Below are 21496 nucleotides of genomic sequence, written 5' to 3' on the forward strand. Positions count from 1 at the left end.
TGGCTTTCCTTGCCTGAAATGCTCTCACTGGCTTTTCAGCCAGACCAGGGAGCCTTTAAGGGCTGATTCTGAGGTCAGAGTGCTACATAAAACAATTGTCATTCTATGAGTCTGCTGGAGAACAGTACTTTTTCTTATTCTAAGGAATCCTGATAAAAAAATTTAAGATAATGAGTAAGCACTAAAGATCTTAATTTTGTGTCATATGTTCTGGATTCATCTGATCAATGACTTAATGACTTGTTGAGCTGGTTAATGGATTAGGGACAGTCTGAATAGTGTACTATAAAGTATCCAAGGATAAATGAATATAAAAATGTGTACAAGCTAACTTTCTCTTCTGTTGTTAATGGAAGCATTTTTTTCCCTTAACTTCCCATTTGGGCTGTCTCCTATCCTCCTTCCTCCAAGAAGAAAATTAAAGAAATGATCAGAACATGAGATTTAAAGAGTGTCTTCGTCACACCGTGTGTGTGACTGCCACAAGAGGAAAACTACAGCCTTGCACATAGGGAGGAGACAGGGAAGTTGAGATATTTGCAAAAGTGATTTTTGCATTTTAACTTTAAAAATGTAACAGATACATGAAAATTATACTTATTTATGGAGTACTATGTTATGATTTGGTACATGTCTACATTGTATAATGTCCAATCAGGTTAAATATATTTATATCTTCAAACATTTAATATTTGTTATGGTGAAAAATATCTGGAAGCCTACCTTCTATTTATTTTTTTTGATAGAGAAATATATATAGTACCTTAGCATTATCTCTATGTATGTACTGTCTTGTTCCTATCTGGATATTATCTAGTGCAAGTTAATCAACCTTTACCTGGATCTACGACCTTCATCCCTCCCAGCCTCTGGAAATTACATTATACTTTTAGCTGCTATGAGATCAACAGTTTTCAAGACTCCTCAGATGAGTGAGATCATGAGATACTTGTCTTTCTGTGCTGAGTTCACTTAACAGAAGGACCTTGAGTTCAATCCATGTTCCAAATGATTTCATCCTTTTTTACAGCTGAGTAGTATTCCATTGCATGTATGTGCCACACTTTCTTTATCCATTCTTCAGTGGATAGACACTGAGGCGGTTTCTATTTCTTGGTATTATGCATAGTGCTGCAGTCAATTTGGGAGTACAGTTGTCCCTTTGACAGACTGATTTCAGTGCCTTTGACTATATACCCAGCAGTGAGATGCTGGGTTATATGGTGACTTTATTTTTAGTTTGTTGAGTAACGTCCATTCTGTTCTCCACAATGCTGTACTAATTTACTTTCCCACGAACAACATGCACACATCCTCACTAGCATTTGATCTCTTTTAACCTTTGTGATAATAGCAAGTCTAATTTGTGGTTTTGATGTGCATTTCTCTGATGATTAGTGATATTGATCATTTTGTCATGTACCTGTTGGCCATTTGTGTTTCTTTTGCTTAGGTCTACTGCCCAAATTTAATTGAAGTATTTGTTTTTCTACTATTGAGTTGAGATCTTTGTGTATTCTGGGTATTAATCACTTGTCAGATGGCAAATACTTCTCCCATTCTGTAGGTTGTCTCTTCACTCTGTTGTTTCCTGTGTGGTGCAGAAGCTGTTTAGTCTGATGAAACCCCATTTGTGTATTTTTACTTTTGTTTCCTGTGATTTGGAGACCTGATCCAGAAAATCCTTGCCCATTCCAGTGTTCTGAAGCCTTTTCCCTATGTCTTCTTCCAATGTTTTCAAGGTTTCAAGTCTTACATTGATGTCTTTGATCTACTTTGAGTTGATATTTTATGTGGTGAGAGTTAAGAGCCTAGTTTCATTTTCTTACATGTGGCCATCCAATTTTCTCAACACCATTTATTGAAAATTCTATCCTTTTATAAAACACATGTTAACAACTTTCTCAAAGATGATTTGACTGTGGATGCATGGGTTTATTTCCAGGGTTTCTATTCAGTCCCACTTTTCTATATTTTTATGCCAATACCATACTATTTTTATTACTGTAACTTTGCTACATATTTTAGTCAGGTATTATAATGCTTCCCATTTTGTTCTTTTTGCTTAAGATTGCTTTGACTAATTAGGGTCTTTTGTGATCCATACAAAGCTTATTAGTGATTTTTCTGCTATAATTGGAATTTTGATTAGGATACCATCGAGTCTTTAAATTGCTTTGAGGAGTATGTTTTAACAGTATTGATTCTTCTAATCCATAAGCATGAGATGTCTTTCCATTTTTTTGTATGTTCTCCTCAAGTGTTTTCATAAATGATTTATACTTTTCATTATAGAGATTTTCACATCTATTATTAAATTTACGCCTAGATATTTTTTGTTAGTTATTGGAAATGGGATTGCTTTTTTGATTTCTTTTTCATATGACTTCATATAACAATACCACTGAGTTTTGTATGCTGACTTTGTATTCTGCAACTTTGATGACTAGAATTTTGTATTTTTTCTGTATTCTCTGTTATTTCCCATCCACTAAAGTACTCTGTTGTCCCAAAATTTACATTGTACTAGGGTAAAGAATATTATCGTATTGAACATAATTGCTGTATCATCACTCCCTCTTCTTTAATATAGACAGATGATAGCCGGCGCCGTGGCTCAACAGGCTAATCCTCCGCCTTGCGGCGCCGGCACACCGGGTTCTAGTCCCGGTCGGGGCGCCGGATTCTGTCCCGGTTGCCCCTCTTCCAGGCCAGCTCTCTGCTGTGGCCAGGGAGTGCAGTGGAGGATGGCCCAAGTGCTTGGGCCCTGCACCCCATGGGAGACCAGGAGAAGCACCTGGCTCCTGCCATCGGATCAGCGCGGTGCGCCGGCCGCAGCGCGCCTACCGCGGCGGCCATTGGAGGGTGAACCAACGGCAAAAGGAAGACCTTTCTCTCTGTCTCTCTCTCACTGTCCACTCTGCCTGTCAAAAATAAAAATAAAAAAAAAAATAAATAAATAAATAAATAAATAAAATAAAAAAAAAATATAGACAGATGATAAAAGGATTCTTCTATGCTTATCATGCTTTCAGTCCACAGTATATCTCTAGAATTAAATCCTTAAGAGAATGGAGATCAAGATTTTAAGTTATAAATATATAATACTTAGTACATTCTGAAGCTGAAAAGTTTGTTCTTTTGTGCATGCCAGATCCTAATTTTAAATATTTTGTGATTACAAATGTATATTTATGATACAGAGTATATACATACTCATAGTAATAGGATGTGAATATTGCATATTTTAAAAATTTTAAGATTTGGCAGACGAAGAGGGCTAAAATTAGAAATTTTTTACAAGAATGAACTTCCTTCAGTGTCACAGTTTTCTATTTATCATAAATCTGTAATTTGAAATCCTACCTCAGCATTATAGAAGTACTCATTGCCATGTGTTCAAGCAGTTTGACTTCCTCTTCTCACCAGGGCCCTCTTCTGAGCAGATGGAGAGTTGCAGGCTCGTCCACTGTGTCATTACCTGCTCATGGATGATCTTTTTCTGCAGGGTTCCTCATGGGGAGATGCACCTGAGCTTTAATTGTGCTTTCATTCATTTCATGTTGTACACCTCAGTTCGCTGGATTTTTTTAAAATTGATATACAGACTGTATTTTCTATAAATTTTCCCATCATTTCAAAATAATGTCCTGAGAGACCTTGTAGTTATTTGGGGTATACCCTTAGGATAGTGGGTTTCTTAGAAGGGGTGATTTTCGAAGTGTGGTCCAAAGACCCACCTGTGTTAGAACAGTAAAGGAACTTGTTAAAACTCAAGTTCCTCAAAAAATCCCCACAGGTTCCTAGGCTATGTTCCAAATCCAAATCTCTGGGATAAATATCTCGGGGCACAGGGCTGGAGGAAGTTCCCAGGAATTGGCATTTTTAACAAGCACCTCCAAGACCCTGTAGTTTGCAGCTGACTTTCCTGGAATGAGGGTTTATGCATCAACATGTCTTCTCTGTCCTTTGCTACATATGAGTTTCCCTGCTTAGAGTTTTCTCCCTGAATTTTTTGTAAGATTGTTTAATTACATTGCTGAACTACTCATTGGTTTCAAGGCATACTTTGAAATAGGTAAAAATGATGAGAGTGGTAAATCCATTTCCCATGACTAATCTATTATTTTTAATTCTATTTCCTTGGGGGAAAGCAAGCTGTCATTTTGAACCTCAATATTGGCCAACATCAAAGGGATCTAGTTGGGTAGGAATTGATAGGAAAGTCAGACCAAATAAGATTGCATTTAGAATAAGAAAAGGAATGTTTTTGAGAACGGGAGGGGGCAATCACTAGAAATATCTTTGATGTATTTTATGGCTCATAATTCCTACAGCCCATGCTTCAATAATATTTTGAGTTGTTTTAAAATAATACTAAATACCCAATAATTGCTGTTCCTTGTAGTGTGGAATCTTAAGTGTGATGTAAATAGTAGCATCAGAATAAACTATTTGAGCCAGTGTGGCATAATGGATTGAGCCGCCAGTTGCAAAGCTGGCATCCTATATCAGAATACGTTGAGTTCTGGCTGCTCTGCTTCTGATTCAGCTTCCTGCTACTGTGCCTGGGGAGGTAGCAGATGATGTCCCAAGTAGTTGGGCCTCTGCCACCCATGTGGTAGACAAGGGTGGTGTTCCTGGCTCCTGGCTTCAACCTGGCCTAGCCCTGGCTGCTGCAGCTATTTGGGGAGTTAACCAGTGGATAGAAAGTCAGTTTGTCTCTCTTTGCCTTTGTCTCTGGCTCTTTCACTCTGCCTTTCAAATAAGTAAACCTTTTAAAGAAAAAGAAAGTCCATGGAAAAAATAAAATCAAATGTTAATGTGCATTTGCCATGAACTTAAAAGAAAAATAAGAGTGAACTACAAAGAGAAAGTGGATCTATGCTATTTATGATAGAAAAGTAGGAAACTGGTGAAGTGAAGTCTTAACCACTTATGCACATGAATGGTGCAAAGGAGGAGCTAAAGAACACTGGCAGTACTGGACCTTGCTTCTGGATGTTTGGGAAGGAAGAGGCCAGGGAGAACATGGAGTTTCCAGCAGTAATTTAGTGGGGAGTGAATGGCATTTGGCCAGCTTCAGGAGAGTATTTAAAGCGCCAGGGCTGAACTGCAAGGTCACAGAATCTCTGAGTGAGAGAGAGACTGTGGCTCCCAAGGAACGTGCAGGTGAAAGGCTTCCAGGATATGGCTACCAGGGAAACTGGGACTTTCCTGGAGTCCATGCAGACTACATACAGGCAGAGCCTCGGCTGTGGACCTGGTTGTATGCTTAGCTATGCAGTGAAGTAGGGAAGAGATAGGCAGGCTTGGGTAACTTAGTGCACGTAGAAGGCAAAAGCAAACAAGGTGAGTGGAAGGGGTGAAGGGGTAATCAGATCACACTAAGTGAGTAATATTGACAGGGAAGAAAAGGTGTTATTTCCATGTCTGTACTGATAAATCAGACACAATTAGAGAGTATATTAATGAAATGCAGACCTTGGTAAGGCTTAATGAAGATTTGAGGATATGCATAGACAGTGCACAGTGTTGGTACCTGTGAGCTAACCTCCCCTTGTTGGCTCTCAGTTCTGGATAGGCCTTATATGGATGCCACAGGAGGAGAATTGGGTGTTGCACTGTGATTACAAGGGATACTTCAAAAGGTCCCAGGGAAAATGGGATTACAATATAAGTTTATTTTGGTGTCAAAAATATGAAATCCATGCATAGTTTTTGATAATACATGTTTTCCATGAACTCTTTGAAGACCCCTTGTCCATTTAGGCATCTGTTTCACCAGAAGTTTTCCCCAAACAAGAAAAAATGTTTTTAACATCCCATGTGTTAAAGCAATATTCACCACAACAAACCTCTTCCATAAAAACTGAGACATGGGGGCTGGCATTTTGGTGCAACAGGTTAAAATGCTGCTTGGGACACCCACACCCCATGTTGGAGCACCTGGTTGGATTCCAACTCCTCTGAGCTTCCAGTCCAGCTTCCTGCTAATGCTTCTTTGAGGCAGCAGGTGATGGCCCAAGTACTGAGGTTCCTGCCACCAACTTGAGACACATGGATGTAGTTCCTGGCTCCTGATTTCAACCTGGCTTGGCTAGCTCTGACTGTTGCAGACATTTAGGGAGTAGGGAGTATGGAAGATCTCTCTCTTTCTCTGCCCCCCCCCTTTCAAATATATCTTTAAAAACTTGGAAATAAAAATATGTTGGATACTCTCTTGCCATTTAATATAATTGGATTTGACCTGTAATAACAAAATAGAAAGGACAAAGAAAATGGTGTATGTCTGTATGTGTGTGAGCTATCCAGAAATTCAATATCAATCCAGTCCATTCTAAACTTATTTGATTGAGGATTATCCGTATCATTTACTGTTTTTCCTTCTTTCAAAGGATTACCTTTGATCCCGAGAAAAGGAGGAAGTCGGGTCAATTTCTCTGGGCATTAGAAGTGCCAGTGAAGGATTTGATAGGAGAGAAGATTAGAAAATAAATGAGGTTTCAGACTTATCTATGGGTTTCATTGAGCAGAGAGTTCCCTGTTTTGCATTAGTGATCAAAAGTGGCCTGAGTGTTAATACGTGGCGTTAAGGCAGTTTTGGTTATCAATTTAAATCAAAAGAATGAGATTTTCCAAGGTTTTATTTTAATTTTCTTTCCCATCCCTGCAGGTGGTGCTTGGCACTTTTCATTTAATGTGAAATTTTACCCACCAGACCCTGCCCAGCTATCGGAAGATATCACCAGGTACTTGAAAGGTGGCTATGATTTGCACAGGAGGCAAACTGGGGAACTGGGCGTCTCTTAAATGCTCCAGAGAAGAACGTGTCTCTGTCTCGTAGTCTTACAGTCATCCACATTCAAGTGGCAAACAAAAGGCAACTCCGTGAGAGCACACATCTGAAGAGAGGAGTTGCCAGACCCCATCTTTCACAGTTGCCTTGTAGGTGCTAGCCTGCTACTTCCCTCTGCCTGACCCTGGTGGGAACACATGCAAAATGGAGATAACTATCATCCTCCCACCATAGCTAAATTGGATGGAATTCAGCCTGAAATGATGTAGCAATTCTTAGTAGTCCTGCTTTACATCAGACTAAAAATGTCTTTTGGAGGCTTGTGTGGTTTATATATCCAATTGGATGCTTGACAGCTGTTTTTAAAAATCACACACAGATACACATAAACACATGTAAATTTGGGAGTTTACTTTCCGTACCCTATGTATACAAGCAAAATGATTATTTTCTGGGGAGGGGAAGGGTACATTGAAAAATGCATCTAGTGTCAACCTATTCCAGCTTGTGCCTGAGCCCGGAGTGGAAGGGATACCCTTATAAAGCTAACCGTGTGTCTTAGTGGGAATTGGCTGTTCTCACAAAACACCAGAGACGGGGTGGTTTATGAGCAGCAGAGTTGTATTTCCCACAGCTCTAGGAGCCGGTTGTTGGGAGAGGCTGGTGCCAGCAGTCATGCTGTGGTGGGGGTCTGCTCCAGTGTTGCAGAGTCCAGCTTCCTGCTCTGTCCTCTCTTGGGGAGGGGGTGGGGCTCTGTCCCTCCTCTTTTCTGAGAGCACTCATTCCATTCACGAAGGCGCCATCTTCGTGACCCAATCCCCTCCTGAAGACCCCCGCTTCTCAGTCCATCACCTCCGGGGCAGGGTTTCAAAGGGAAGGCACAACATTGGGTCCGTTGGTCTTGGTGTAGCACACGCTGACTCTCGCCCAGTTCAGAGGTGTGGTTAAGACCAGGTAGAGCAGTTTGGTCTGGCGCGTGCTGGATTTTCTATGTAAACCTCACATCCTCTTTGGAGGACTTTTCACAAAAAGAAAATTACTTGGAACAGCTTCCGTTGCTTGCTCTGCTTCAAACTCGCTTCACCAGACAGGCGTATCAGAAGAGTGCCAGTCAGTTTCACAGGATTTCCTTCATATTTGCACTGCATTAGAAAGAATTTATTTCTCATGTCAAGATTCTTCTCGGTCAATATTGGGAAATGATTTAATTATGGCTAATTGCAGGCTATAGAGCCTATTATCCCAGGATTTGAAAATTCAGTACACAATTTCTTCCTATCAGTGTGGGTAGTGTTTGTTGAGCCTGTTAAATGTTCGAGAATTTTTATGTCTGAATTACGTGGACTTTTCTTAAATCACCAGCCTAAAACCATACATGGAGGGGGCCTCAAGGCTGGATCGTAGTCCTCTGCTCAGCACATTGAGAGTCCATCAATGTGTACTCTGTGTACACATTGTACTCTGTGATTATATCCAGCGGCCAGGCCATGATGGGTAGTAGTGACACTCACCAGCGTTAGCACTCACATCCCACGTGTCAATCTTCAAAGCAAAATAATAGGAGAAGTCAGCTAGTAAAGATCTTTTTATATTGTGGCAAAATTATATGAAAAGAAAACATTTCTCCACTTTAAAGCTATTTGTAACATTTCTCCACTTTAAAACTATTTTGTGTAACAAGATTCTCTGATTTTAAGGTAGCAGTTCTTTAAAATTAGTCTAATATTTGCTAGCCTGTAGGGCGCTATCTGCATTTTTAAAGTGAGAACTGGAAACAGGTGAAACTGTTAGTTGTTGCACAAAGTTGAGGATGGAGTTTCATAGACGTGTTGCCTTGGAGTAATCTGAGATCTGTCCAGGTCACGTGCCAAGACCTGCTGACTGGATATCAAAGCAAGACTTCCTTAAGCTAGTTGGAGCTTAATACTCGTGTTTAAGAGCCTCATTTTTGTATATTACGATGCTCCTCACCAAGGATTTTTGGGAAGTCTTTTGGGGACTATTTGGCTTTAAAAGTCATTTTAAAAGATGTTAGAATATGTCTTTAGGTTTGTTTTAGTCTGTGCTATATTGATAAAGCTATTTTATTATGAATATTGGCTTGCTTCTGGGGGCCCTTAAATGTTGTGCTTTGTAATCAAGTATTTTCCCCTCATAACTGTATCAAGTACAGATAAGTTAGCTATCAGCATATGGAGATGCTGGACAATTTGTCCTAGAGAAGTTATTCCACAGCGAGAAAGAGCGTTCCCCCAAGTTGCACTGAGTGACCTCCTTTGCAAGCGTCCTCACGCTGGCTCCTCGCTGTGCCCTTTCGGCCCCGGAAGGTACTACCTCTGCTTACAGCTGCGAGACGACGTCGTGTCCGGCAGGCTGCCCTGCTCCTTCGTGACTCTCGCCCTGCTGGGCTCCTACACCGTCCAGTCAGAACTGGGAGACTACGACCCAGACGAATGCGGGAACGATTACATCAGCGAGTTCCGCTTTGCGCCAAACCACACGAAAGAACTGGAAGATAAAGTGATCGAGCTGCACAAGAGCCACAGGTTAGTCTCAGCGTCCGTGTAAGTTGCACCTTGGCTTGCGAGCCTCACCTGTGCCACCCCACCTCCTAGGACTGATTCTAGTGTGTTAAGGATGGGACCTGAGCGGGGCGGGACTCTACCTGGGCACCTGGCACAGATCCTGGGGATCGTGAGTCCAGGCAGTCACCTGAATGCTGCCTTTAAGGCCGTTCGTCTTGTTATTCCTTTCATTATAGAGGGTGAACATCCCTTATCGCAAATACCTGAGCCCAGAAGTGTTTTTGCATACATATAACACGATGTCTTCAGAATGGAACCCAAATCTAAACCCAAAATTCATTTCTGTGTCTTATACACCGTAGGCACATGGCTTGAAGCTGATTTCATGCAGTGAGAGGACTTTAAAAGTTTTAGGAAAATGGAATTAAAACCTAAGTTAACTTGAGTCCTGAAAAATCTTTAAATCCATGCATAATTTTTTTTCAATTATGCTTTCCATGAACTTTTCCAAGTGCCCTTGTATGCTTTATACACATGCCAGAGGTAATTTTGTAGAATATTTTTAACACATCTGTACTTTCTGTACTTTCTGATGTCACACGACATCAGTATTGGAATTTTCCACTTGTCATGTTGTGTCGGCACTCCACAAGTTTCGTGTTTTGGCTGTGTATTTTTGGATTAGGGATGCTCAGCACAGGCACAGAACGTGTATCTACTGTTGACTCGGTAGGGCTTTCTTGTCAGACAGCAGGGAGCTGAGTGGGAAATTTTGCAGCCTTGCTAAGTAGCAGGAAAGCAACTGACAGCTTTTAATATTTAAAAACTTTATTTATTTGATAGAGCAAGACAGGCAGAGAGTTCCTGTCTGCTGGTTCACTCACCAAATGCCCACAAGAGCCAGGGATAGGAAGGTGGTGCAGGGGAGCCAAAGCCAGGGTCTAGGTCTAGGTTCTAGGAGATCCAGGTCTCCTATGTGGGTGGTAGGGGCCCAACAGCTTAAGCCACTATGGCTGCCTCCTAGGATCTGGGTTAGCAGGGAGCCAGAGGTATGTATCGAAGCCAGATACTGCAGTGAGGGATGCAGGCATTGTAACAGTCAGGCCAAACACCTGGCCATATTTCTGAACATTTAATGCTAATTAATTAGAAGGTGGAGCCAACTCATAATAAAACCTTTTCTCTTTATCAGAGGAATGACACCAGCAGAAGCAGAGATGCACTTCTTAGAGAATGCCAAGAAACTGTCCATGTACGGGGTAGATTTACATCATGCCAAGGTATGCGTTTTTAAACTCCAAGCTTAGCTTTCTGTTTCATTTTGTGTAATGAGATGTTAGATTGCCATAAGCAGGATATTTTTTACTTGATTAACGTAAATGAAAACTTGGAGGATTCCAGTCGGTACATGCCTTTTAAGCCCTACTCCATGATAAAGCAAACACAGCTCTCTTACCTGGACTGAGGGAGTTACTCTTCATGGTTCAAATTTGCCGTAGACACTGGCTCAGCCTCCAGACAGGCAGCGATCAGCCAAGGCTCTGTGGCATTGCCTGTTGATTGTGTTAGAAACTTTTCTTGACTTAACAAGCTCTTAGCTCTGTCCTGCCACAGTGACAGCTCCCACTCTGTGGGGCCAAGCACCCATGGCTGCCATCACAGCCTGTCTCTGCCTTTTCCCTGCCCACATCAGGACTGTCCTGTTCTCTCCTGTCTGGCTGTCCACACTTGGCCTGTCGTCTAGGATCCAAGTGTTGCATCTGTTACCTCTTTGGTACTATGTATGCCACCAGACACTCAGTAAGTTCATGAGAAATGGAAAGAAATCAAAGGTCTAAGTACACGGACAAATAACCAGTACTTTGAGATAGTTATTTTTATGTTCAACTAAAATTAGCCCCGCCACTTGGTGGTTGAGAGATGTGTGTTGAGTGTGGAATCTTGGGAAGACAGAGGTTGGAATTGGACTGTAGAACAGCCACAGTTGTGAGGAGACAGGGAACAGTTCTGCAGCGTGCTGTGCTTCTTCTAGAATCTCTGTCCTTTTCACCACTGAGGGAATGAGTGTGCAGCCTACAAGTCTGCCATTTAAGCAGCATGAATAAAAGTTTTATGGAAAAACAGCAAAGCTTTTATGAAGCCTTGCAGCAGGAAAGCATGAATTTTGAGAGGATCCTGGGGTGGATTCAGAGTCTTCAGCATTGTTCAAATAAGGTTAATATTCAAAGTTCAGGGTGATTTCCTCTGATTGGGGCTGACAAGATAACATCCCTCTCACGTAGTGGTGTGGCCTTAACCTCTGATGGACAGTTAGTCACCAGTTTCACGGTCTGGGTCTCACAGAGCGTGCAGTTGCAGGCTTCCTGGCGAGTGAGGATCCTACAGAGTCAGTTCAGGGCCTGGAAATAAAGAGAATTTCAGCCAAATCGATTCAAGCAAACATCTCAACAATCCCCAGGACCCATGGGGCAGAAGTCTAGGATCTGTAGGGTTTGTTGCTGCTGGGAGTCAAGCCGGGCTGCTCTTTGGCTGGCATTTAAGGAGCAGACTAACCCACAGTGAGTTTCGACAGAAAAATGATGGCCGTGAGACTGGTGACGCCTGTGGTCGGTTTGGATGTCACACAGGGTGGCCGTTGCGGAGGCCCGGGCGCCAGCAGAACCTTGGAGACTTGACCGAGCGCTGACCAGCATGTAGTGGTCCACGGGGTGCCGAGCTCTTGGACATTTGTGTGTAATTGCAGCAGCAAATGTAGCCCTGTTTCCTTGTCAGTTCATTATCATACATTTTCACTTACTTTGCACTCAGATAACAAAGATATTTTTGATTTTATACCAGGTATAAGTTTTAGGGTAAGCTTTTCAAAATAAGAGTAAGGAAAGGCTTGAAGATTTTTCTTATTTCTCTTAGAGTTTTTCCCCAGGTGGATAAAAGATAAGAGATCAAGAAGGAAATGAGGGTAGCCTGATCATTGGAGTGAATCTAAAGCTATTTTTGAATTACATCACATGCTGTGATTCACTTACTGTCCAGAAAAAAATAAATAAATAAAAGATTAGGGCACACATTTAGGGAAGTACAGCTCAGGATGCATCAGTGTTCCTATCAGTAAAAATAAAATCACTTAACAGTGCTGTAGCTACTGAATGCAAATGGATGGCTACTTTTTCATTCAATAATATGATTTGAAATTAGGCCAATTAAAAAGAAAGAGAATTAAGGAAGTGCAATGCAGCCCATCAGAGAATTTTATCTGAATATTCAGTATAACAGATGATTTGGTTATAGACTCCATTTTCTCCTGCAGCCACACTCCGTCATTTCAAGGAGGAAATTTACTGAATTGAATTAGAGCTAATTTATGGTCATGGGTGAGATGCTTCTCATCTGTTGGTAGCAGGAAAGGCCCTGAACTTTCCAATCCATGTTAAAATTCTGAATTGTGGTCTTGTACTCTTCAGCTGTGTACAAAGAATGATCATGGAGTGAAGGTCCTGTGTTTTGGAAAAAACTATTCTAAATATCTTAGGAAAATATTCACAATGCTTTTTCTTTTCTTTGGGAATCTTTCTCTGCTTGTTGGTCACTTAATGCCAATCTTAATAGGCTTTGTCGGAGTCATTGGTTTCATGTACGATTCTGAGATGTAGATAAAGGAACATGTTGGATAGCCCATGTTCTGAGTGCTATTGAGGGATGGCAGCATTTGGTGTTTTGGTTGTTGTTGTGAAAGATTTTTTTTTTTGGTAGTGGTTATTTTCTCACTGACATTGTTTATTTGTTTATTTATTTGGAACAACAGAGGGACCAAGGTGTCTCAAACATTGAGTTGCTTCCCAGATGTCCACAATGGCTGCGGCTGGGCCAGCCTGAAGTCAGGAGCCAGACACTCTGTTGGGGGGCATGGACCCAAGTACTTGAGCCACTATCTGCTGCCTCCCAGGGTGTGCATTAGTAGGAAGCTGGAGTCAGGAGCAGGGCAGGCATCAGACTCAAACACTCTGGTAGGGAATGTGGGCCATCCAAGCAGTGGCCAAACGCCTGCTCACCTGTATCATTCTTCATTCCTGTGCAGAATATAAAATAGAAGCTTTCATTCACTGTAGAATCCCACTTATTTCTGCCATTTTCATTTTTTATTCTAATATTTATTTATTTGTAAGAATTACACAGCGAGAGGGAGAGACAGAGAAAGAGAGGTCTTCTATCCGCTGGTGCACTCCACATCACCACAACAGCCAGGGCTGAGCCAGCTGAAGCCAGGAGCCAGGGGCTTCATCCAGGTCTCCCACGTGGGTGGCAGGGGCCCAAGCACTTGGGCCATCTTCTGCTTTTCCCAGGCCATCAGCAGGGAGCTGGATTGAAAGTGGAGCAGCCAGGACACAAGCCAAGCGCCCATATGGGATGCCGTTGTTGCAGGCAGAGGCTTAACCTGCTAAGCCACATCACCGGCCCCCATTTTTTATTCTTTTCTTTCAACAAACACATAATGGCTAAATTCATGCCGGGTAGACCTGTGCTGACCTTGAGGTCACAAACAACTTTGCTGCCAACCAGCTTATGGAATCCAGGAGGAGGAAGACCCTGGGAGATTCTTTCATTGCCACTTGCTAAGGGGTGTGTCAGCAATAACATTGATTTGGGGACACAGTAGCTTATGTTGGATGGGACAAGAAGAGGAGGTGTCAAGAGCCTTCCTTACCTATGAAGGCACACAGTTTTCTTATAGTTCAGATACTAACTTGGGGTTGGCATTGTGGCCTACCAGATAAAACTGCCACCCTCATCCCATATGGGAACCTGTTCCAGTCCCGGCTGCTCCACTTCCCATCCAGCTCCCTGCTAATAGCCTGGGAAAAGCGCCGGAAGATGACTCAAGTGCTTGGGCCCCTGCCACACATGTGGCAGCTGTGAAAGAAGTTCCTGGCTCCTGGCTCCTGGCTCCTGGCTCCTGGCTTCGGCCTGGCCTGGTCCGAGCTACAGCAGCCATCTGGGGAGTGAACCAGCAGATAGAAGAGCTCTCTGTGTCTCTCCCTCTCTCGTTGTAACTCTCACTTTCAAATAAATAAATGAATCTTAAAAAAAAAAGATACTAGTGGATGATTTTCAAATAGACAATAATGAAAAAATATTTTAAAATATGCTTTCCATCTGTTGGTCAAAGGTATGTTTCTTAAACTTGTATTTCCTATCAATGAGAGAGTGAGCCCAGGAGCAGTTATTTAGACTGTCCTCGCCATGCCTGTGTTTCTGTGCACAGCGGGAGCCGGTCCCTCAGAGTGGCCATGTGAACAGATTGTTTCATTCCAAGGGATCAATAACAGCACTGACTTGTCAGCATCCGGTATTGCTGCTCAAATTGCTCTTTCTAATTAAAGTCCTTGATAAATGGTGGCCAGTTTCTGGTCTTTGAATTCTCCTCAAATGTTATTATATTGTAATATCCTGCCATCAAGTATTTCCATTCCAGTACAGTAATTTGGTATCTAATGGAGTAATGTGTTTCCAAGGTAAGATATTTCCTGTTAAACCAATTATATTGTTAACTTAGTTTCTCAGAGGTGGACCAATATATTTATTTTAAAGAACTTTAGAAAAAAAAATTGTATTTGAAAGGGGAAAAGAGAGAGAGCAAGTGCTCTCCTGTGTGCTTGTTCATGCCCCCAAGTGCCCACGATGGCCAGAGCTGTGCCACGCTGAAGCTGGGAACTCATTCTAAGTCTCCCCCATGGGTGAAAGTTACACAAATATTTGAGTCATCGCCGCTGCCCCCAGGGATCTGCACTGGAAGGAAACTGGAATCAGAAGACAGAGCTGGGAGCCCAGCCCAGGCACTCCAATATGGGATGCAGCTGCCAAACAGGTGTCTTAACTGTTAGGCCAGATTCCCACCCCAGTTGTCCATCTTGGGCCTCGCACTGACAGGATTGAGGAAGTGACTCCCCACAAAGTGGATGAGTCAGCATCTGGGGTGGATTCTTCCAGATTGCCCCCCGTCCTCTGTCCTGATGCTGCTTAAACACGGGGACAGCCTGATGAAGGTGACAGAAGACCTAAGAATAGCTCCCTGCGTGTGACCGACCACGGCCCTCTCTGTACCCTGCTTCCAACCCTCGGTGGGACTCTGCAGCTCACACCCAGCCTTGCCTCTGCCCTGTCTTTTTACCCCATTCAAGGCCAGCATCCCTGCTCATTGTACCTTGGTTTTGATGCAAGATAACATCTATACTGCATAGGGTCAGCCAAAAGTCTCTGATGACCCCTAGGCATCACATACTGCTTAGCAGATACCTAAAAATGAGATGTCATAAAGGCAAACTGCAATTTTAATACACCCCCACTTTTGTCTTTTTAAAAAACTACACACATATATAAAACTCGTATTTATGTGTGGCAGCCGTATTGTTTGATGTTACCTGCACTGGGTGGTGGGTGAGGAAGGAGTGTTGGAAGAGCACATTTGTATTTTGGCATAGCAAGTTAAGCTACCACCTTGAGGTGCCCGCATCCCATATCAGAGTACTGGTTCTAGTCCTGGCTACTCCACTTGTGATTTAGCTTTTTGCTAACGGGTCCTGGGAGACAGAAGATGATGGGAGGCCTGGACAGAGTTCTGGGCTGCTGGTTTCAGGCTGACCCAGCCCTGGGTGTTGCAGGCATTTGGGGAGTGAAACAGCAGATGGAGGATCTCTCTCTCTTCTTCTCTCCCTGCCCCTCCCCCTCTCCCTCCCCTCCCTTCCCCCTCTCCCTCTCCCTCTCTCACTCTCACTCTTTCTCCCCTTCCTCCCTCCCTTTTTCCCTTCCTCTCCCTGTCTCTCTGCTTTCAAGTGGGAGAAAAAAATAACCATTAAAAAATTATTTTATATTTAAATTGTATTCTGACTGTGATGGTGTGTAAAGATTGAGGTTCTTTTTAAAGATACAAACCCCAAGATCCTCACAGGGAAGAACTTGTTAGTATACCTATCAGTTAAGGATGCTGTCTCTGGAACCAGACAACCCATGTTCAACTGGGATGGATGGACACTTCACTTCTCCATACCTCGTGTTCCTCTTCTATAAAATGGGAATACTGATAGCAACACTATCCATCTATCACAGTAACTATTAAAGTTAAGTTAATGTACATAGTTGGAGCAGTGGCTGGTACTCAATAAGTGAGAATGTGGCTATTCTGATTGCAGTTATTTATTTATCCACCTTCGTCTACTTGGTCTCCGGTGTATGTGTTTATGTCTTGAGTCTCAGATACCTGAGTGAGCAGCGTTTATGCTAACACATCTCCATAGTGATGAATGTCCCCCTTAGAAAACTGTTATTCACTGGTAATGTTTTTTAAATGGCTGCAATATTTTTTATATTCAAATTAGGCCTTTATAGCTTCTGTCACGAAGGCTTAAATATTGTACCCAGCTGAAAGTGGGCCTGTGTGAGACACTGACTCACTGTTTCTTCTGCTGTTTCCCAGGATTCAGAAGGAGTAGAAATTATGTTAGGAGTTTGTGCAAGTGGCCTATTGATATATCGTGACCGACTGCGAATAAATCGATTTGCCTGGCCCAAGGTTCTCAAAATTTCATACAAACGGAACAATTTTTACATTAAGATCCGGCCGGGAGAGGTACGTATAACCTACATTTGCATGTGTGTTGGGAAGAAAAGTCCCTGGCAGCAAATAAAAATTTTAATGATCTGGCAAGTTCTCAGCAATATGGGATGTGGTGAAGTATGTCTGAATGCCTGAGAGAATTTATTGCAGGTTTGTCCAATAAACAGTAATAAATAAAGACTCCCTTACTGTGTTCCAGCTTTCTCCCGCTGCATACATTAATTGAAAGCATTTTTCAAGACGTATTTCATATAAAATCATGATTCACAGATGATGTTTTGTGTGTGAATGATTTTTTTCATGTGTCAAGCTGTGATGAATGGATGTCTTCCTCTGGGTCCTGTTATATCTTCAGGCCCTTTTTATTTCTCCTGCAAATCTGGTTGCACCTGTGAGTGAATTGCTTGGACATAATGTGCTTCAGGTTACAGAGAAGATTAGAACAGGGAGTCTGAGTGTGAGTTGTGTAAAATGTTCCACAGCCCCAGTGTATTTCTAGAATATTCCCACTTTTTTAAAAATTAGAAATGTTAATGAAATAATCAGAATTGATAACTAACCCCTACTCCTTGGGCACAGCCTCTGTGATTAACATATTTATATCCTCCTTAGTGGTTTGTACTTAATAAGTAATACATAATTTGCTTTGATTTGCTGAAGAGATAGTTACTAACTTCTTCCAGTTTCTAATTGGTGTGGTTAATATAATGGAGACAGTCAAAGCTCAAGGTTTGTAGTTCATCCAGAACATTTACTGGTATCATGTGGAATTATCTTCTGTCTTCAAAATCTCCCTCTCCATTGGAGTTTCTTAGTGTAAAATGCAATTTTAAAAATCAGAATGTATAGCAAATAATCATGTTTAATGTAGATACAAAATTATACTTCTCTTTAATAGCTTAAATAATATTTATTAAATGAGCATCTGTTGTCAGGCACAGTTGGTTTTGGAAATACAAAGACCTTCTTCCTGTTCACAAGGGATTTTCTATTTAGCAGGAAAACGTGCACTCACACTGAGTGTGGCACCATGCTGCAAGTGAGATCATCTACAGAGGACTGAGCATAGGGTTATGAGGGAGAGAGAGAGGAACCAATCAGTAGAGAGTAGTTGAACTATGGAGGATTTTAATTTAGGGCAAGGTGCAGCTACCTGACTATTTGGGAATGGATTGATTTCTTAATGAAGTTTGACCTCTTAAGAAACATGATGTGATGAGACCTAAACCAGGGCAGAGCTGTGGGATCAGAAAGGAGGGCAGAGCTTCGAGAGAAGAGGGTCAGGGGCAGGCGGGATAGAGGAGGGATTAAAAGAGGGAAGCACCCACCTTCGTCAGTGGCTTTCAGTTTGCCTGAGTGATGTTGATGGCAGTGATTTTAAACAGAAGGACTAAGGTTTAGAATTCAGGGAAAGAAAACAAGATGGAAGTTTCTTCAGGATAGATTTTTAGAGGAGGCGTTTCTTATGTAGTAGAAAATTTAACAGAGATATCAACTGTATACATGCTATTCAAGGCCTTAGACATAGAATAAACTACTCAAAGAGCAACAGAAGTTAAAGAGGAGGCCGTAACGTGACCCTGGGCACCACCAGTATTTGAGAGCAGGCCAGGCAGAAGAGAAGCATGGGGAGATGAAAAAAAACGGCCCAAGAAATCAGAGGGGCAGACTGATGGGTGACAGGATGAGTCTCAGGAGAAAGCGGTTCGCCAGGAGCGTCCTCTGTGACAGGGAGGGCAGGCGGCATGCGGATCTGACTGCCAGGTCCCATTATGCCATGAAGGGTTCAGGAAGGCGTTAGGAGCACCTGCCAGCGTGAGGTGAGGCGAGGAGAGAAGCAGCCGAGGCAGAGGTCAGTGGCTTCTCTCTCATCCAGGTTAGCAGATAGGCAGGGTTTTGATTCGAGCAGAAGCAAGCTGAAAGAACGTTGCTTTTTCCAGTGTTTAACGTTCGTGTTTGTAGAGCGAGAGTGAGTGAGAAGAATTTACTGATGGCACATGGGCTCTGAAGACATTGGGAGAAATGGATGCAGATGACAGACAGACAGACACTCTGAATGGCTGGAAGCCTGTGTCACTTTGTGCTAATAAGAAGGATAGCAGTAAGATCCTTCCTGAAAAAAAAAAAATGAAAAAAGAAAAAAAAGCTGACCTCATAGAGGTAGAGAGCAAAAAAAGGGGTCACCAGAGACTGGGGAAGGTGTGTGGCAGGGGGATGGAGATGGGTACAGTTGGGTAGGAGTAACTTCTGCTCTGTAGCACAGTAGAATGACTCTGATTGACAGTAATTAGCTGTATATTTTAAAATAGCTAGTAGAGTTTCAAGTATTTCCAACACAACAAAAATGTTAAAAGTTTGAAGTGATGGATATGCCAATTACCCCGAACCGATGATGATACATGATATACGTGTGTCGAAATATCACATTCTACCCCATAAGGAAGCACAGTTATTATGTGTCAATAAAAAATTAAGGGGCTCTTCCCAGCTTCTTGTAGCAAAGAGCAAGTTGACTTTTTTATAGCCTATGGTGTTAGCACAATATGTGGAACCTGTTAGGTACAGGATAAACAACTGGATGGTGGTTTGGTAGAGCCACAGTACTCCTGGCCTGACTGGGTCTAGGGGATCATAGCAGTTTTTACAACTGCCTCTGCATGTGAGCATCCTAAGTGCAAAAACTAGAAAAGGCAGTTGCAGTTGGAACAACTTAGGATATAGTTCCCAATTTCTGCAGTCATCCTCAGCAAACAAGCAACAGAGTTCAAGTGTGAGTGTATCTCACATGCCATGCCTGTGACCCCTCACCAAGCTGCTTTGCTACTTAATTTACTTTCACTACTAGTTCCATCAATAGCCAGGTTGTGTGCTGTTTTGGAAAGCCTTTACAGTTTAAGATGATCGCCCTCTGGTGGCCTGTTGTATACTGCTTTCGTTAAGTAAAAACTCACTGCACGTCGGCAGTGGTGTTATAAAATATGTTTAGAAAAGCAGATCACATATTTCACCTTGAAAATGCAGATGGCAGATGGAATGTCATCCAAAATATGCATTCTGAAAATAAGGGGATGTGTTCTCCCAAAGTCTAATCTTAGTCTGATACAGAGATATTAGTATTTAACATGATAGTCCATTGCCGAACACACAAAATCAAGGATATCTGCTACCCAGTCATCAAAGACCTAGGAAATACACATATTTTTTGTCCAGATACTAGGAGAAAATGTCCTTTCTGCAATTCGATAAACTATGTCCATAAACATATTGACCATTTCTGTACATTCCAGCGGAAGTCATTCTGTCATTGAGAAACTGAAATTACAACTTAAAAATGAGATCCAGACAACTTGATCTGTGGAGGCAATTCAAATAGACTCCTTTTTTGTGTTTAGTTTTCATAAGACCCAATCTTGTGCCCAACTTGACCATATGCATGAAGCAGTTATCCCTCCCTGCAGCATTTTAAGGAGATAGATAGGATAAGGTCTTTAAAATGAATGAATGTGTACAACATGAACTCTACATGGTCTAATAAGTAAAGAGGAATTTGCGGGTGACACTGTGGTTTTGTAAATTAGTTGCTGATCTTCTGTTACTTTTAATTCCAAATTGACTCTTGACTGTCCCCTTCTAAAATTTAGTTTGAGCAATTTGAAAGCACCATTGGGTTTAAGCTGCCAAACCATCGAGCCGCCAAGCGTTTATGGAAAGTGTGTGTTGAGCACCACACATTTTTCAGGTAAGTACAGATCATCTTGATTTTTCCCAAGAAAGAATGGGAATGACTGACATAACTCAAACTGAAAAGTTATTGGGAGGAAGAATAGGGAAGCATCTCCTTCTGTTCCTTGAAGTCACTGTTCACCACGTTTCTTCGTAAGAAATACCAAAAGAACTTCTGACTAAATTACAAGGATGTTCCTTAATTGTCTTGTATGTGTACCTGCCTCCTTCTTCATTATCTTTCGTGTCTTTCTGTTATTTACAGGGTGTCCACTTCACGTGTCCAATCCATCCCTTACTATTTCAGTAACTTCTCAATAGCTCGGACCCCTTTACCCACGTGTGGGACCAGGCCCATGAGATTTGTGTCTACAGAGCAAAAACTCTATCTCTTCCCCTTCATGACATCACCTAGTTCATTTCTCTTTGGGCTTATGGGACTGCAGACTCCCCACTTGCATGGGATGCTGAAGTTCTAGTCCCACCCAGCCCTTGTTTGGCTCACATCTTCTCCGCAACATACCTCTAACTGTTCCCTCCTATAGGAACTGATGTCTTTTCTTATAAAATCAGATCCTTTTCATTGCAGAAAGTTTAGAAAGCATTCTTAATAGTTGACTTACTAGACTTCCTTATGTGTCTCTTCATATCTTTAGACTGTTGTTACCAGAAGCACCTCCAAAGAAATTCCTCACCCTGGGTTCCAAGTTCCGGTACAGTGGCAGAACGCAAGCCCAAACAAGAAGGGCCAGTGCGTTGATAGATCGCCCAGCGCCTTACTTTGAACGCTCGTCCAGCAAACGCTATACCATGTCTCGCAGCTTGGATGGAGGTAGGCAT

The 21496-nt window shown here is 42.2% G+C and overlaps 1 protein-coding gene across 9 annotated transcripts in view; it reads left to right on the forward strand.

Moving 5' to 3' along the window:
- The window catches only part of EPB41L3 (erythrocyte membrane protein band 4.1 like 3), a 277490-nt gene that overhangs the window by 223087 nt on the left and 32907 nt on the right, over window positions 1-21496 (forward strand). For all 9 annotated transcript variants that reach the window (XM_062201391.1, XM_062201385.1, XM_062201386.1 and 6 more), the window contains exons 6-11: window positions 6677-6752; window positions 9127-9345; window positions 10517-10604; window positions 16793-16945; window positions 20575-20672; window positions 21313-21488. In XM_062201391.1, the coding sequence (XP_062057375.1) occupies window positions 6677-6752; window positions 9127-9345; window positions 10517-10604; window positions 16793-16945; window positions 20575-20672; window positions 21313-21488 (810 nt within the window). The remainder of the gene's footprint in view (window positions 1-6676; window positions 6753-9126; window positions 9346-10516; window positions 10605-16792; window positions 16946-20574; window positions 20673-21312; window positions 21489-21496) is intronic.

The sequence above is a fragment of the Lepus europaeus genome, chromosome 9, assembly GCF_033115175.1.
Source record: "Lepus europaeus isolate LE1 chromosome 9, mLepTim1.pri, whole genome shotgun sequence".
Lineage (NCBI taxonomy): Eukaryota > Metazoa > Chordata > Mammalia > Lagomorpha > Leporidae > Lepus > Lepus europaeus.